General features: G+C 38.8%; 1 protein-coding gene across 3 annotated transcripts in view; it reads left to right on the top strand.

Annotated features, from left to right (window-relative positions):
* FAM172A (family with sequence similarity 172 member A) overlaps nt 1-19,284 on the top strand; it is a 636,319-nt gene that overhangs the window by 113,862 nt on the left and 503,173 nt on the right. For all 3 annotated transcript variants that reach the window (XM_030193388.1, XM_030193389.1, XM_030193387.1), the window contains exon 6: nt 1,257-1,448. In XM_030193388.1, coding sequence (XP_030049248.1) covers nt 1,257-1,448 — 192 coding nt within the window. The remainder of the gene's footprint in view (nt 1-1,256; nt 1,449-19,284) is intronic.

The following is a 19,284-nucleotide window of genomic DNA, read 5'->3' as shown; positions in this document are numbered from 1 at the left end:
CATTGTTAATTGTATTATTTGAATGACGTTATTTTAACTTGCAAAAATGGCTAGGTAGTAACGCTAAAATGTCATTAACATAATCATAGCTTAAGTTAATTAAATGTTGTTTAATAGTAATATGTAAGTATGATGACTAAATAAGTACGTACAATTTCTTGTTGAAATTCAAAGTGGTTGCTGAGAAATGGCAAAAAACTCTAGGGGTTACTTTTTACTCCTTTTCTGCCTCACCCTGTATGCCGCTTTAGCTAAATATATCTCTCAGCTGTCAGATGAATAAACATGAATGCTTGTAGGAAAATACTGTTTTCCATTTGTTTTTTAGTTGCTGAGTGTAACCAGGTTAGCCTTCAACCCATGTTAGGCAAGGTGCCATATTGCTTGGTAATATCTGAGTATGTACAAAAGTTCTGCCATTATGCTGGTTAATCATGCTCTTTTTTTCTTGTGAGCATGACAGAGCTATTCCTCCATTTTGCACAAGTTGGTTTGTCATTTCACCTTTTTGGTCCTCTGGTTAGATGAACATATGAGTTTCTATATGTTCTCCAACACTAATCTATATATATAAAAGGCAACCCCAACGTTCTATGAAGCCTCCAGCTGGAAGTGTGAAGCGCCAGAGATATCCGGTTTCCCCATGAGTGAAGGAAAACAGCACAGCACAAAATCCCTCTCTCTAACAGTGAAGGACTCAGAGGGGGGAGGGGACAGAGACGCCCTCACTCTCTCTGTAACACAAACACAGCACAGCAGGAAACTTAACACTGAAGGACTGGACTCGGAGGGGGGAGGGGGAGGGAGAGAGGGCAGAGGGCAGGGACACTCCCACATGCACACTCTGAAGAAAACCTTGCTAGCCCCCGTTTCATTTGCATCAGAAACGGGGCTTTTTTACTAGTTATCTATATTTTACCCTACTGCTCTGCCACCCATGATCTTTCATTGCCTTTTGCATCTGCCTTAAGCATGCTTAAATTTCTATTTCCTTACAAGTTTGTATATTTAGGTATAATTATTTTAAAAGTTTCATTAAAATAATACATTTTTACATTGTGCAACAGTTTTGGTTCTGACTACGGCATTTCATGCCTTTACTACCATCACAGTAAATAAATATTTCCTTTGATTTTTTTTTGCAACCAATCTCCTGCTAGCTGAATATTATGGCCTCTTGTCCTTGACTTTCTTTTCAGATGCCACCACTTGTATTTTATTGAAGCCTGCTCAGTATTGAGTTTTTCCTGTTACAGGTGGATGCGACTGATAATGAGCCAAAGAGTTTTATCTTTATGAGTGAAGATGCAATGACGAATACAGAAAAACTCATGGTTTTGATTCATGGCAGTGGTGTTGTCAGAGCAGGGCAATGGGCTCGAAGGCTTATAATAAATGAAGATCTTGACAGTGGTACACAGATTCCTTATATTAAGAGAGCAATGGAGGTAAGTGAAATAATTTTTCTGAACCGTGTTTGAAAAATATGTATGTTTTCTTATAAAACTTGACTGTCACAAGCCATCTTTCAACTGTGCTTGAGTGAAATTTTTCTGGGAACTGTTCTGAACATTTGCTTTAATTAAAAAAAAAGTATAAAAAAGTATTTCACATACTAGCACTTATTGTAACAAACCATTGTTTTGTTGACAAATATAATTTGTTGCTAATTCATGCTACGAATCCTACTATAATAGGTCAGTAATCTGGAAAACATTTTACTGTGTCCATGCATCTTGACGTATGGTGGAAAATGAATTGCGTAAAGGTGAGGTGTTGCTAAATGACATTGAGGATCCGTCACTTTTTTGGCTCCTTCATCCTGCATGCTCTTTGTGAAAATAAAAGCTCCTTAACCACTCAAATCTTATCCTTTCCAACTCCTGATAGGATCAGGTCATAAGTTTATGGCCAGCTATATCTCACTAATGCTGTTTATCTGCCTGAGGGCCCATTTTATTCTTATGGGCTGTGTGATAGCTGTCTTGTGATAATGGTGTTATTGTGCACAAGATATTAATAAATATCCCCTTTATGTATTGCATGTTTACTAGTTCAATCCATTAGTTGGCTTGAGATCTTTAAAGACTGTAACTATTTCATGAACCTGTTTAGAATTACCACTCTGCAAGCTATCCTTTTTGCTGCTGTTTGCTACATTTTGGGCCTCATTTTTTTACAGTGTGCCTGTGTGAGAAGTCTAATTGATGCCTTTTTATGTCTGGTCTTTTTATTGCCTTAGACTAAAATATTACCAATATATCATCAGACACAGCATTTTTTACAATTACAAGCCACTAAATCCCATAATGGTGATACAATAAAAATTTATTTTCCCCAGTCCAAGAAAACCCCATTACCCTCTTCTCTGACCCCCCTCTCCCCCCACTGCTGAAGTCACACCACAAAATTGACCTTGACTTCTTAGGCCATCAAATCTTTATTAAACATATTTAACCCACCCCCTCCACACACACACACAGTTCTAATGTCTTTTCCCAATCCCCCCTTTACAGATCTCCCCAGTGGGGTCAAGATGCACTTATTCCACTTATAGCAGCCAAATCATTCAATAGTGGTCAGTGATTAAGCCAAATAGATTATTGCAATATTTTCCTGTTAGGATTAACTGATTCACAACTTACATAAATACAAATTGTTCAAAATGTAGCAGCTAAATTGATTTTTTTTTTTTGGGGGGGGGGGTGTGAAGAGCTTTTGATCACACTTCCCCATTTCTGATTAGGTTACACTGGTTACCAGTAAAGGCAAGAATTTAATTTAAGCTATTAATATGTGTCTTTAAGATATTGTATGGACTATCTCCAGAGTACCTTTAAAACTCGATTTATCTTTATTCTGCTCCTAGATCATTATGCTGATCTCAAGACGAAAATGATAAATAGGGTGGGACGACTTCCCTATGAGAAAAGGCTAAAACATCTAGGGCTTTTCAGCTTGGAGACGAGATGGCTGAAAAGAAATATGGTAGAGGACTATAAAATAATGAGTGGAGTGGAGCAAGTAGACATGAATTGTTTGTTTACTCTTTCCAAAAATACTAGGACTAGAGGGCAAACAATGAAGATACTTTATAGAATAAGCCTAAGTTTCTATGTAGTTTATAGAATACACTGTGTGCCGATCCATTTGACTAAATTTAGTCGCAGCCAATTATGCCAAGTAAAACCTGGTGTAAATCCCAATGCCTAAATTAGGCGTAGAGCGGGTGAATTTTGTAACAACGCGTATAGGTTTTAGATACACCCATGCCCTGCCTATTCCACGCCCCTTTTTCAACTATACGGCTTAGAATTTATGTGCACCACGTTACAGAATATGCTAAGTACATAAGCACTGCTATACTAGGACAGACCGAAGGTCCATCAAGCCCAGCATCCTGTTTCCAACAGTGGCCAATCCAGGTTACAAATACCTGGCAAGATTCCAACACTGTACAGTACATTTTATGCTGCTTATCCTAGAAATAAGCAATGGATTTTCCCCATGTCCATTTTAATAATGGCTTATGGACTTTTCTTGCGCTTAGCAAGTGGTTTGCGTAAATTCTAATTAATGCCAGTTAGTGCTGATAATTGATAACATCCAATTGTCAGCACTGATTAGCTTGTTAACCAATTAGCTTATGCACATTGTTATGGAATTTGCTTCAATTTCCGCACAGGAATCTCAGCATGATATATAGAATCCCGGGGTAATTTATTTAGGAGAGCTGTTAAAACGTATTTATTTGGGCAATATCTGAGACGTATTTAAATTATCAGCATATCTTGGTTGTTTTTTAATGTTCTGTATTCAAATGGGATTTGTCCATTTCCATTTATATTTGTAATCTGCCTTGAGCTGCTTGGTCAGTTAAGCGGAATAGAAACGCCCATATTAGATTAGATTGGATTAACACATTACTCCATGCTCTGGGCTAGAAGACCTGAATATAATCACATTTTTCTAGCAATCTTTTTTTTACATTTGGTCACTCCCTCCACTCCATTTTTTCTATCATTATCAACTGGTGTAATGATGCTCTCAAAAGGCAAAAAGAAGGTGCATCAGTGTGTGTCCATATACTTAAGATGAGTGCCAAAATATGGAACATAAACCCTATGAGGTTAATTCTATAATTGGGCACCTCCATTTAGGTGCCCTGAGGCCACATGGTAGGCCTCCTATTCTATAATGGAACCAAGGTGTCTAGGTTCCATTATAGAGTAAAAGTGTAACCTGTTATCAGCACGCTTAATATCTAAGCACCCTCACTTATACCAGTGATAGAATTGACATAAGCGTGAGTGCCTAAATGTGGCAGTGACACTAATAAGTTACAGTAGTCAGTAAATGATGTGTATAACATAAGAACATGCTATACTGGGTCAGACCAAGTGTCCATCTAGCCCAATATACCTGCAGAGTCCCCAAAAGCAGCAACATTCCATGCTACTTAAACCTCAAGGATAAATGGGAGCCCTACCTATGCCCCAGCCCTTTGCAAGTACACACTATGCAAGATAAGCAGGTATTTACAGAATAGGCCTTAGGTGGAATATTGATATTTAAATGTGTATGTGCATGCATATATGAGTAAATTCTAGTATTCTAAACATTTTTGCATTTATCATGTGCATAAATGTTTGCATCTCGTTTATAGAACTGCCTTTCATGTGTACCTTTATAAAATAGGCACCCAGATCCAGCTCCCGTACTGCACAAATGCCTTGGATTGTATTGTATTTATTAATTTTATATACCACTTTATGCAATGTGTTAAAGCGGTATGCAAAAGCAATCAATTGATAACAAATTCAGTCTAACAAAACGTAGTCAACCATCCAAAAATATATAATCAAAGCAATACAAATTCTTAATTAAAATATTGTTGAAACAGCCACATTTTTAAAAGCTTATGAAAGATAAAATATAAAGAAGCGTTATGTAATTCATCTGATAAGTAGTTCCAAAGTGAAGGGCCCACAAATGAAGACATTCTCTTCCTTGTCATTGAAAGCCTAATTACATTGAGCCCTGGTAACTGAAGACACCCTATTTGAGATGAATGTAATGTCCTCTGAGGTGTATACTTTATCAAGTTATTTGAAAGGTAAACAGGGAGACCGAGACATGATTTGAACCCCCAAACATAATGTTTTAAAAGTAATATGAGCAGCTACAGGAAGCCAATGCAATTGATTTAAAATAGGTGTAATGTGATCATACTTCATTTTTCCAGTTATTATCCTAGCTACAGTATTTTGTACTAACTGTAGCATGTTTAGGCTTGCTTTACTTATACCATTGAAAAGAGATTTACAATAATCCAGCCTGCTAGTTATTAAGGCATGCACGCTCTTCAGTAAATTGCATTTGATTAAAACAAGTTTTAGTTAACGTATCATCTGAAGATGAAAAAAAGCAAGATGCCACAACATTTCCAGTTTGTACATTAAAACTGAATCCACTATCCAGGGTAAACCTAGTGTTACTACATTCTGTAACAATGATAAAGATTTTCCACAGATCTCAAGTACACATAAAACATGATGATTGTGAGAAATCTACATTGCAAGATGATTTGTGAATGTTCAAAATCAAATTATGCTCACATATCCGGTCTGTCATGATCTGAAGTGTGTTGTTACGATCAAAAATAACATTTTCTCGGTCATCTTTCAAAAAGATGACAAGCTGGATGTCATCTGCAAAAAAAATGAAAATCGATGTTCCAGCCATCTAATAATTTTGCTAGAGGAACCAGATACAAGTTAGCGTTGGTGAGAGGAGCGATCCTTGTAGAATCCCCTCTCAACAGTTCCCTCATTGACAAGATTTTTTTGGTTCCATCTAACTGAATGTGAACAACTAGAAAAATAAGAGCGAAACCATTTCAAAAACAGAGAATCAATTCCAATACTTTCAGGATATTGCAATAATTTGTGATGGGATACTGTGTCAAAGGAGATTTAATTGTACCTACAGTGTATCAAATCTTTGATCTGCCTTTACCAGTATCTCATCCTTGATTTCAAGTAACAGTGGTTCAGTACTATGATGACAACAGTGCCCTGATTGGTGACTGTGTAGTAGGTAGAAGCAATAGAAGAAGAAAGGAATCCTCATAGGATCTGTTAAGGGACAAAGTAGTGAGGAAAATATACAAAAAAAGACTGATTTGTTCTTGAGAAGTTTAAATAGTTCCAACAAGAGGTAATACAAAATATGCTTAACTTACAGTATTCTGTAAATTATGCATGTAAGAGGGGGCTCTGTGTATGTCCTGCCCATGTATATGTCCCCACTTGCAAATGTGCGCTGTGTAAGAGAGTTGTGTATTTACAGAATAGCACTTAGGCATATGTACACATAAGTGTGCACCTAATCATGTATGCACTAGTATTCTAAACATTTACACGTTAGAACCCAGACTTCCCTGTTAGCTTTTAAGATTTCCACTCTATATTGGAACATCTGTTTTCGATATTCCAGCGTATTAACTTTCGTCTTGCTCCTTTTTCTTTATCACCTGTATATCACAGAGAAGCCCTACCATCCCTCACATAAATTATTTAGCAGGCATTTAGGTCTAAACATGATGTTCTAATTCCTGTGCCACAACTCTAAAGTAAACCTACTCTTGTCCCCAGAAAATAATTCATCTATTTTAATCAACCCCTCATGAGACAACCACAGATTTTTATTTTTAAAATCTCTAACTACCCAAACTTTCCTGCCTTTAAATCCTATACCATCTGGCATTTTAATTAGAAATATCAATCAAGAAACAACAAAACCTATGCATTACCCACCATAAATCCATTAGAATCTCTGCCCATCTTGTGCTGAACAAAACTCTGATCTAAAATATTCCTTGTCACATGGCTAACCTTATTAACTATTTTTTTGAACCCTAAATCCAATATAGGCTCAAAAAACTCCCCAACTGATCCCTCAGCCTCAGTTGAAAATTTCAATTAAAATCTCCCAAAACCAGCAACCAAGGATAACACACCGCTAATTCAGTAACCAAATTTGGGGTTAGTCTTATTGCTGCTGTAGGAGGAAGATACTGGTCCATTTGGTGGTTGATAGACCAATAAGATTGCTAGTGTCGGATCTATCACAGACTGGATAAACTAAGTTGAGCATGTTCTTACGGCTAGTCCACCTCTCCTCCCCTCAGCATTATTTCTAGCAAATATCTGATACCTTGGTGGCATAAGATAGTCACCATCACTTTCTCCTCAATTCGCGCACATAAGACGTAAGCATCGCCACACTGGGTCAGACCAAAGGTCCATCTAGCCCAGCACCCTGTCTCTGACAGTGGCCAATACAGGTCACAATCACCCGACAAGATCCACGGAGCAAAGCATTTTGTACTGCTTGTCCCAGCAATAGTGGATTTTTCCCTACGTCCATTTAATAGCATTCTATGGCCTTTTCCTTCAGGAAGCCGTCCAAACCTTTCTTAAACTCTTCTAACATAACACATCAATACACTTTTCTACAATCAGTTCATAAATCAACTGTTCCTTCTTATTTACTGAGCGTACATTCAACAAAACAATCTATAGCCATATAACCTCCTCACAGATAAGCCTTGGCAGTACTTCCAACCAACCCAAATTCTCTCTTAATCTATTTGTGATAACCCATCTACACCATACTACCCATGTCCCCACAGCGGAATTGGCACACTCAGTTCACCACACCACTCTTCATCTTGATCCTTCATAAAATAACTCACATCAAAGTCCTCAGCCTTCCCACCCCCAGCTCCACAACATAAAACCAAATAGCCACACACAACCCCAGTCTACCACTGCAACCACACCCACCCTATTGCACTCACCAAAAAAAAAAAGATCACAAGTATGTATCAAGTATGCTTTAAGGTATGTTATAACTCTCTTCAGTATCTTTTTTACACATGGGAGAGAAAAACTAACTCTAGAGACACCCATAGGAATATATGAGAGAATGAAACTGAGATGAAAAGGGGAAAAAATTAAGAGAGAAAAGAAAGTGATGTGGAGAAAGAAGACTGGGGAAGAGGAGGAGAGAAAATAGAAACTGATGGGAAAGGAAAAGGGAGAGGAATCCTATTTAGAATTTTTATTATGACTGTAATTACAACATTAGGATTTTTATTGATAAGATTTGTGCTTTATGCTACCTTGGGAAATACACTGCCATCTGCTTCTACTATATATGAGTTCCTAGTGTTTGTGGATTCTTTGTGCTTTAGTTTGCTGTAAAAAAAAATCAAAATGATTGCAGAAATTCCAAATCAGCTGGCAGCTCTGTACTGAATAAGAAAGCGTTGTTCTGACCATTTATTAAGGGATTTCCCATGTGAAGGGCAATTCTGTAAACTATGCACGTAAGTGTTTAGAGTATAAGCACTTACACATATGTGCACACATATCCATGTAAGCGCTAGCAAGGCACCTAAATGCTATTCTGCAAATACCGGCTTAACGTAGATAATCAATATTTGCAAGATGGGCATACACAGGGGAGAAGCATGGTTGGGACTTTTTTTTCCAAAATACTTTTTATTGAGCCACTTCACAGTGATTGCAGCCATAGATCTGCATGAATTGACATTAATTAACAATGGTCAAAGTATTATATGCAGGGCTCCAACTTAATGCTGATGCCTCTCCCCCTCGGCTGATACAGGAACCTGGAAAGTGCCTTAGGCAATATACTTGTAAACAGATAACACTCCATTTAAAGTGTTTTGACATAACACCTTGCTGCAACGCCCCTTAGAGGTTGATAGATTCCTGATGCAGGTGTCATCGCTGAAACACGGCCGTGTGAAGTCTTCTTAATAAACTGCTCTGCTTTAACATCTTGGATTCTTCATTTTGATTGGACCTCACTTCTTCCTTTCTTTCTCCTTGTTCACCCATGAGGCTTCGTTGCTCCTTTGCTCCCCTGCCCAAATTTAGGTGCCAGGAAAAATTCACACTAAGTTGGTATTCTATAAAGGGCATTCCAGGCTGAGTGCTCTTTATAGGATAGTACTTGGAGTGGATTCCCATACCCAGCTTTAGGCGCAAGGTCTTATACCAGCTGAAACCCAGTGTAAATCTTGGCATGCACATTGGGTGCATAACCCTGATATTCTATAACACTGTACCTAAATATTTGGAATGCCTCTGACCTGCACATGTCCCTCTCATGGCCACACCCATTTTTAGGTTACACAATGCACACGAGAACCTTTGGGCACCCAGCATTATAGAATAGTGCATAGGCAGATGTGCAGATAAATTCAAATTAGTGCCAATTAACTGTAATTAACCTCAATAACTAGTTGTTAGCACCCAATTGACTAATTACTGTGTATTATGCATGCATCTAAACTCTGCACCCAACTTTGGGGGACCTGTAAAGAATCCAGAGGACAGAGGGGTATTCTATAATGCGTAACCCTGGCAGCGCTATAGAAATGCTAAGTAGTAGTAGTAGTAGTAGTCTATAATGGGGTGTTTATTTGTAGTTTATTCTGTAAGGAATGTAGGTGTCTACTTTCCTTTATAAAACACTGGAGTAGCAGGACATATACACTCATTTACTTTAGATGTGACCATTTACATCATAGAGCTGGTGTAAATACATGCATAACTTATAATATTCTGTAATTTACACATGTGAACTCCCACTTTAAAACTACTTCCCATTGCATTTAATTGCTATTTTATGGAACAGTGTATTGCTGGAATCCTGTCATTTATGCACATATGTGTTGTTTGTTTTGAACATTTACTTGTGTTTTTGGTGCCTATATGTTGGCGTGCTCCTTAAAGAATTACCCCCATATTTTGCTATGTATCCGGAACAGATCATGGTTTAGTGAAGTCTTGCTATAGGAAGGTTCTCTTTGATACAGTTCCTTTTTCTATTCTTTGGAAATTTTAAAACATTTTTATTAATAGAATGAACTGCTGGCGTAACCTTGTGCCTGGTAGGGATTGCTGAATAAAATAATGTGCTGGCTGAAAAAAAGAACCCTTTCCAGTTGAAGATAATATTTGCTATAGAGAATTGTTGAATACACTGTTATTATATTTGATGGGAGGCTGACATGTTTGTTGTAAATAGATGTGCAGTTGGGAATTCCAAAATGTTGCATTCTGTTTTGGTTGACAATGTCACTGTATAATCAAACATACCTTGCAATTATGTGGCCATCTTAGGTTGCTGTCAAGGCTAAAGGTGTATTAATTCCGTAAAATGATATGAAGACTGATCAGTAAAGGCAATTAAATTATGTTTAGTAGGAAGTATTGTACCTGTCATGGCATATCGCCAGTGATAAAGCAAATACCATATACAAAAAACATTCAGTTTCATTAAAATTCCAGTTGAACCTGTGTTATTTCTCTTCACTCATGTAACTGAAATATTTAATCTTGAAACTTCAATGCAGTCTGCTTTCAGCTCTGATCAAACAAGATCTCATCCCATATATCAAAGGCATCATTTTCTTTATGAGAAATATCGATAGGTGCATGTAATAGAGACAGTTTAAGGTCTAGATAACTCCCTGAGGTAGTAGTTTTTGATGAGAAGACTGCAAAACGCTAGTGACGGTTAGAGAACGACCTGTCTTCATATCTTTAAAAGGAAGACCTACACATATATTTTCAAGCTAAATGTTTGAGTTTTCGTTTTCAAGTTTGAGTGAAAATTTTGAGTAGTTGAGTTTTGAATATACGAAGGTTTTTATGCCGATGATTGATTGTGTAGAACAGAGGTACTAACCTTTTTAGTTCCCTGAGGCTTTTTCCTTCCTAGAGTTGTTTTCTGTTTAGCACCTTTGAATGGAGATGTATTTATTGAGGGGTCCTTCTACCAAGCTGCAGTAAAAAGGCCCCTGCAGTAGTGGTGGGGGCCGTTTATGCCGTGTGCCAGGGCCATTTTTACTGCAGTGGGTAAAAAGCAACCAAAAATGACATGGCCATGCGGTAAGATTATTCTTACCACATAGCTATGCGGGGGAGCACTTCCCGCCACCCATTGAGATGGCGGTAAGGGCTTCCATGGTAACTCGGCAGTAACCAGGTTGCCCGATTACTGCCAGGTTAGCGCCATGCTAGAAATTATGGAATTATTTTCTGTAACGCTAGAAATGGCACATGCTCAAGGCAGAACTACTGCTGGCAGCTGCGTTGGGCTTGCAGTAGTTCTGGGTTGCCGCACAACAACTCTTTAATAAAAGGGCCCCATATTGAATAGGTTGTGCCTTATTTCTTGTCCCTATTTATTTTGTTTGCATGTTGTGAAAGCCAGCTCATACTTATGGCTGCTCTAAAGAGAGGCATTTTTCATCCATAAAAATTTAGATAGGAATGCAAGAATAACCATACTGGGTCACACCAACAGTGCATCTAGCCCAGTATCCTGCTACCAGCAGTGGCCAATCCAGGTCACAAGTACTTGGCAGAAACCCAATTAGTAGCAACATTCCATGCTACTAATCCCAGGGCAAGCAGTGGCTTCCCCCATGCCCATCTCAATAACATACTATGGACTTTTCCTCCAAGACCTTGTCCAGGCCTTTTTTAAACCCAGATATGCTAACTGCTATTACCAGATCGTCCAGCAACAAGTTCCACAGCTTAACTGAGTGGAGAAATATTTCCTCCTATTTGTTTTAAAAATATTTCCATGTAATTTCATTGAATGTCCCCTGATCTTTATACTTTTTGATAAGTATTTCTCTGTGTAGAACCTTTGAAGTTATCTGCAATGAGAATGAACAAAGAATGAATATGCAAATCTAGAATATGAGGCAAATATATTACCCTTACCCTTACTGTGTTTATTGCTTTCACTGAACCACATCTTTCTCAACAATTTTCTGTCAACAAGCAGGATTGCTCAGGCACACAGATAAAACGTTCTGAGCATTCACAGCCTTTTCATGCACAGTTGTCTCAGTTCCTCAGTTTATGTTTCTGTTCTGTTTAGCAGATCAAAAAGAAAGCTGTCCTGTACTCAAGTGATTTTCCACTCCTTTATGTATCTGATTCATTATTTTTTTTCCTTATTTCTGTAAAAAAATAAAGAAGGAAAAGAAAAAGTTTATTTTGTTGTTTTTTGTTTTCGTCTATGAGATGTCCCAGATGAATTCAGCATTCTGCCCTTGCCTTCAGTATGGAAGAAAGATCCAGAACGTTGACATCTACCCCATATTCCTTATCTATTTGGGCTCAGACCATAATCAAGCTAACTGAATACTCTGTGGCAGAATGTCTGCATGAGTTTGGAAGGACCATCTGAACCAACTCTGCAGTCACTATGAAGCAGAGAAGAGATTCATGCTTGTCATGAAAGAAAAAAGGAGGACATAGTCTGCACAGATATCAGCTGGCTTGGACACGCAGACCCTTGTAGCCACAAGGGACCAGTGACAAGCATCTTTTATATTGGTATAAATCTCCTTTGAGGTTTCTGTAACCAAAACATAGTTATCTTCTGCACTTTCACACAGGCCTGAGGTGAAGGCACCCTCAAAAGTTTCTTCTAAAGAGCTGGAGAAGCTTAGATATTGCTTAAAGCATTTCTTCCAAGCATAGATCTGTGCAGCCATCTCTTGTGTTATCTGTACCATCAAAGAGACCCCAGATGGACAGTATCACTGACTATTATATTTCTTTGTCACGTGCAGTCATTGCAATGCTCTCTCAATGCAGATACACTAGCATGATGGGCCAGTACAGACTTTGATCAGACTACGCTGGTGCAAGATTTTGTGCTGACAGCACAGATCCAGTGCAGGAATCCTCTTGTTCACTAACTGAGACACAGTCATCCCCTGTGCAATGGCTGGTCATTCAGCCTTACCTTGTGTCAGCTCTGCTAGCTGATGAGTCTTCTCCATCTGTTTTCCTGTCTCTATTGGAGCAGCCTCATTTGTTCTTGCAGTAAATGTGTTTCCACTAATATATTTACAACTGTAAAGATCTGCTATCTGTTCCTTACCAGCACCCCAGTGTAATGCCATTTCATGCCCTGGGTGCTATTCTTGCCCAGAGACACTTGTTCATATGAAGATTCAGTAATCTCCCTGCCATGCTGGGCTATGAACTACAAGGGTATTTTTTACTACCCCCCTTACCATGCTTTCAGCTCTCTAAAATGATCCTAGAAGATTACCCAGATCTGGATTTACGTCCTGCAAAATCCTCCTAAGAATCAGAGAAATACTTTACAGGATTTCCCTCCAATCCATCCCCTTTGTGAAATGAATATCTTTATGAAGACCTCTCTTACCTAAGATGCATTTGGTGCATGTTAGGATAGGTTTCTTTCCCACTACAGCATGAAGTAGAACATCATTCAGTTGTACTTTGGCTCTTAAAGTTCTTTGATGCCCTAAAAGCTTTTCCAGTCCATTGGCTCCTACAAGAGCAGTGACTTCATATATGGCTGTCTCTGCTAATCATTTAGCTAATAATCAAAAAGATGGATTTAAATTCTAATGTTTAACCAGCACCTAGTTGCAATAAAATCCAGCTTTCTCTTTCTTCAGTAGTAGTTGAAGATGAGAAAATACTGATTTTCCAATATGCTGCTTGGTAATAATTCCAAGTTCTTAGATCCTTTAGGCAAGAAAGTATTTCAGTCTGCAATACTTATCTACCACTTAGCAGCTCATCAGTGGTACTGTGCATTAGCATTTAACACACAGATAATGTAGAGCAGTTAATACCACCTTCTAGAAGCCATTAAATATCCCTGTCTTATCTGCAGAATAATTGTTTTGTCTCTGAAATTACTGTATGGGAGGATGCTGGGTACACCCTCTAATAGTGCAGAGGCTTCACAATTATTGAGTGTTAATTGTGGCTCTTAATATGCTGTAATTGCAAAATTTAAATGCAGTTTAGTAAAAGAGGGCCAAGGAGCATAAATGATAGGCCCTTACTCCTAATACATTTTCATAGGCCAATTTATGAGCCTAGCTTTCACAGTTAGGAGCCTAAAATATTTCTATAGTAGCCCCTAACCAAAACATAGTGGCAGCCTTAATTGGATATGGGTGTCAAAGAAAGGTATTTTTTCTCAGAGTAGTGGTATAATGTTCTGCTAATGAAAATGGTCATGGCTGCAACACAAAAGAATTTGGAAACAAATTTTCAGTTTTAGAGAAGAATGTTTAGTAATGATGATGTAATTTGACTGTAAAAGAAAGTGCTCATAAAAGGCCAGATGCACAAAACCTAATGAACAATCACTGTGGTTTTTACACAGGTTCTAGCCAGTTTAGCGAGCACGGAGTTCAGCGAGACATGCACAAAAGGGTTCTGCAAGCTCTTTTCTTGTCACGGTAGCAGCTAATGAAAATGGAATGCAAAGTCATTATAATGAGCTAATGGAATGCAAAGTGATGCACAGCTATTTTCCGACTGATGCACAGAAGCAACCCCCACCTTTACCATTGAACATTTAACAGGAGGTCTGGAGCTGTCGATCCTGACAGTTCTTTCAAGTACTCACCAGCTGCAGGGTCCTCTATAGTGGCAGAAATACGAGAGTCGTTCGGGAAGAGGATGAAAGGGGAAAAGAGTTTTCCTTATTCATGCCTTCAGCTCCTCATTATACAGCAAAGCTGCTGCCACTTTTCGATCTTCATACTGCCCACGGAAAATGCAGAGCACACAAGAGGAAGGAGAGAAGTGGTTCAGAAAAGAAGCTGCCATTGAGCCTTCCTTATTCATGCCTTCAGCTCCTCGTTATACAGCGAGGCTGCTGCCACATTTCAATCTTCATACTGCCCCCGGAAAATGCAGAACACACAAGAGAAAGGAGAGAAGTGGTTCTGAAAAAAAGCTGTTGCTTTGTTTCTCTCTCCCCCAGATCAGCAGTGTAGAGAAAATAAAGCTGCAATCACTGAAATATATTCCAATTTTGTTTGTTTGTTGCCATTTAAATATGCCGGGAGCATAAGTACCCACAGAACTGAAAATTTCAACAACGGTTACCTCAGTGCTCGGGTCTGCTCATCAGCCACTGCTGAAGCACACCCCTGTTCCCGAGAACAAAAAAAAAAGTACACCGGCTTTCATACATACAGCTTCTTTACATATATGAAAGCCATATACAAGCACCGCTCTGAGCATGCGGAGAGCAGCCACGCTTAGCGATTGGCTGTTCTGTACATGCTTATGTGGCTGACTGGCTTTCCCCCCTATCCCATGCAAATGTGCTGATCGCAAAAGCAGCAACCAGCTCATTTGCATGCGATTCACTTTGGGAATCCCTCTGTATGTCCAAATCGGTAAATTTTACCAAGGTAGAAATACAGAGTGATCCTTCACGGGACCTTAGTGCATCTGGCTTACAGAGACACATTGTCACAGGCAGGGCATCTCCGGCGAGGATTTTCTTCCTTTCTCCAAATTTTCTCCCAATAGACCAGTTCCACAAAAGAACAGTTTTTGTGAATAAGCTTTTTTTCCAAATTGCACAGTTCTTTATTCAGAAAACAGGAATTTCCTTCTGGGGGAGTTTTATATACAACACAGTTAAAAACTTCCCTGTAGCCAGGATTTTCAAGAATTTAAGTCTTCTTATTATTTCAAACTACCTACTCACTGGAAAAATATGAGGGGTACTCTCCCTCCCTGGTTCTTTTATGGTAGGGGCTTTGGGGCCCCAAAAGGGCCTTCACCCTCCCTCCTCTCTCTCCTTCTCTCCCTTATTCTTAATATACAAACAATTGGTTATAGAACCTGGAGCTTATCTAGTATTCAGGAAGGTAGGCCCCATTATTATATTTATTTATTGCATTTATATCCCACATTTTCCAACCTCTTTGCAGGCTCAATGTAGCTTACAATACATCATGAATAGTGGAAATATATAATAAGATAAACAATTTGTATTATGGAAGGATCTTGGGTGACATGATAATGAAAAAGTATGATATTAGTATAACAAGCAAATATAATAAGACAATACGGGATATATGTAGAGGAGTTCACATTTGTTGATCTTTGTGGTATGCCTTGTTAAAGAGATGCGTCTTTAGTAGTTTGCGGAAGTTAATCAGTATATCAGTCAATATCCACAATTTAGGCCATGGCTTCAAGTCAGGGGCAAGGAGTCTCGAACATGATGACTTGCAACATGTCATTCCGATATGTGACCTGCCAGGCTGGTTCAAGAGAAATTCCTAGGTGCAGATTCAGCTGATTGGCATTCCAACTGATATCCTTTCTGTTCTTGTCAGTGCCATTGTTATAGACATCGTTACTTTTGCTGAGGATTCCTGATCTCCTAAGGCTGGTTGGAGGTTGGTGTCCTGTAACAGTTGAGCTTCTTGGAGCATCATGACTCTATGCAAGGCATTATCCACAGCAAAAGAAAGTCTAAAAGGACACATCCAATGGTAATGGATGTTATGCAAGGTAAGGGTTTGAGTAATTTTTCTAAATTCTTACCACTGGCATGGTAGCCAAAATGTCTAAAAAGGCTTCAACCTGAACTGCTTCCCATTTTATATGGACCATCTTTCTGGCCACTTGGAGCACTTGTTCTTTTATCAGGAAATGATGAAAGCAGGCCACAATGTCCCTGGACCTGTTGAACTCTTTCAAATTCAATCCGAGGGAGCTGCGCTGCCAGTAGAAATTGATGGCAAATCTTTTCCAGAAGCGCCTTGGTGTTTTGATCTAAAGATGCCTCCAGAACCCTTCAGACCCATAAATTGGACTGCTTTCAAAAGCTTTTGTGATTATTACTAATTGACCATTAAAGGCTCCTTCAATCGATATATCGCCGAACATCAATCGATTGACCCCTGAGGAAGGCTGATACAGCCGAAACACAGACCATGTTGGGTCCAAATAAAAGTTTTTTGGAGCATCTTACCCTTGTGTGTGGTGACTGATCTCTTGACATTGGGCCCTCTCCAGTCCTTTTTTTGCTGTGTCCAATTGCTGTGGAGAGTGTGAACCCCGCTCTGTCTCTCTGTGCTGTTCAAAAATAACATCCTGGAAGCCCAGGCCAAATATGTGCACTAAAAAAGGAGGAAGGAAGACCAAACGACAGCCGGCATGGTTAAAACGTGAGATGAAGGAAGCTATTAAAGCTAAAAGAAAATCCTTCAGAACATGGAAGAATGATCCAACTGAAAATAATAGGAAATTACATAAAGAATGATAAATCAAATGCAAAGCGCTGATGAGGAAGGCAAAGAGAGACTTTGAAAAGAAGATTGTGTTGGAGGCAAAAGTAATACGCATAGTAAAATCTTTTTTAGGTATATTAAAAGCAAGAAGCCGGGAAAAGAATTGGTTGGACCGCTAGATGACTCAGGGGTAAAAGGGGCACTCAGGGAAGACAAAGCCATAGCAGAGAGATTAAATGAATTCTTTGCTTACTGAGGAAGATGTGGGAGAGATACCAGTGCCAGAAGTGGTATTCAATGCTGACAAGACAGAGAATCCGAATCAAATCTCTGTAAACCTGGAAGATGTAATGGGACAGTTTGACAAATTGAAGAGTAGCAAATCACCAGGACCGGATAGTTTACATCCCAGAGTATTGATAGAATTGAAAAATGAACTTGCAGAACTGTTGTTGGTAATATGTAATTTATCTTTAAAATCAAGCATGATACCGGAAAATTGGAGGATGGCCAATGTAGCGCCTATTTTAAAAATGGTTCCAGAGGTGATCCGGGCAATTACAGACTGGAGAGCCTGACGTTGGTGCAGGGCAAAATGGTAGAGACTATTATGAAGAACAAAATTACAGAGCATATTCAAAATCATGGATTAATGAGACAAAGCCAACATGGATTTAGTGGAGGGGAATCTTGCGTCACCAATCTACTATATTTCTTTGAAGGGGTGCATGAACATGTGGATAAAGGTGAGCCAGTCGATATTGAGTATCTGAATTTTCAAATGGCATTTGACAAAGTACCTCATGAAAGACTCCAGAGGAAATTGGAAAGTCATGGAATAGGAGGTAGTTTCCTATTGTGGATTAAAAACTGGTTAAAGGATAGAAAACAGAGAGTAGGGTTAAATGGTCAGTATTCTCAATGAAGAAGGGTAGTTAGTGAGGTTCCGCAGGAGTCTGTATTAGGACTGCTGCTTTTTAACATATTTATAAATGATCTAGATATGGGAATAACAAGTGAGCTAATTAGATTTGCCAATGAGACAAAGTTATTCAGAGTTATCAAATCGCAAGAGGATTGTGAAAAATTGCAAGACGACTAGGAGGCACGACTAGGAGGCACGCAACAAAGCTACAAAGTAGTAAATTTAAAACAAATCAGAGAAAATATTTCTTCACTCAACCTGTAATTACACCCTGGAATTTGTTTCCAGAGAATGTGTTAAAAAGCAGTTAGCTTAGCAGGGTTTAAAAAAGGTTTGGTTAACTTTGTAAAAGAGTGGAGGAGTGGCCTAGTGGTTAGGGTGGTGGACTTTGGTCCTGGGGAACTGAGGAACTGAGTTCGATTCCCACTTGCAGGCACAGGCAGCTCCTTGTGACTCTGGGCAAGTCACTTAACCCTCCATTGCCCCATGTAAGCCACATTGAGCCTGCCATGAGTGGGAAAGCGCGGGGTACAAATGTAACAAAAAAAAAAATCCATAAGCCATTATTAAAATGGACTTGGGAAAATCCACTGCTTATTTCTGGAATAAATAGCATAAAATGTATTGTACTGTTTTGGGATCTTGCCAGGTACTTGTGACCTGGATTGGTCAGTGTTGGAAAGAGAATACTGGACTTGATGGACCTTCGGTCTGTCCCAGTATGGCAACACTTATGTAAGTCTCTCCTCATATGTCTTGTGGCGCAACCCCCATACTATTTTTGTCACTTATCTCTGAACCACTTTTAGTCTTTTTATGTCCTTAGCAAGATACACCCTCCAAAACTGAACACAATACTCTTAAGTGGGACCTCATTATTTCTACAGGATCATCAACACCTCCTTTCTTCTGCTAGTTATGCAGTCTAACATCTTTCTGGCTGTTTTCAAGAGAGAACATATATTTTTTAATACAAGAAGTTCCTTAAAAAAACAGAGTATATTTTGTTCTCTTCTTTTGAATCTGATCTCCCATGACTATACATTTGTTTTTGATCCTGAGTTTTCTTTTTCTATTTTTATCTTGCATATCTATAAAATTGTTATTTTTGCCCTACAATATTGCCGGCAGTCTCTGTGTCCTCTAAGTATTCCTTAACAAAATATTCATCCATGCCAGTGTCTATTCTCTT

This window comes from Microcaecilia unicolor, chromosome 2, assembly GCF_901765095.1.
Source record: "Microcaecilia unicolor chromosome 2, aMicUni1.1, whole genome shotgun sequence".
NCBI classification, from domain to species: domain Eukaryota; kingdom Metazoa; phylum Chordata; class Amphibia; order Gymnophiona; family Siphonopidae; genus Microcaecilia; species Microcaecilia unicolor.
Note: the sequence above shows the minus strand (reverse complement) of the source record. Positions and strands in the feature narration are given on the sequence as shown.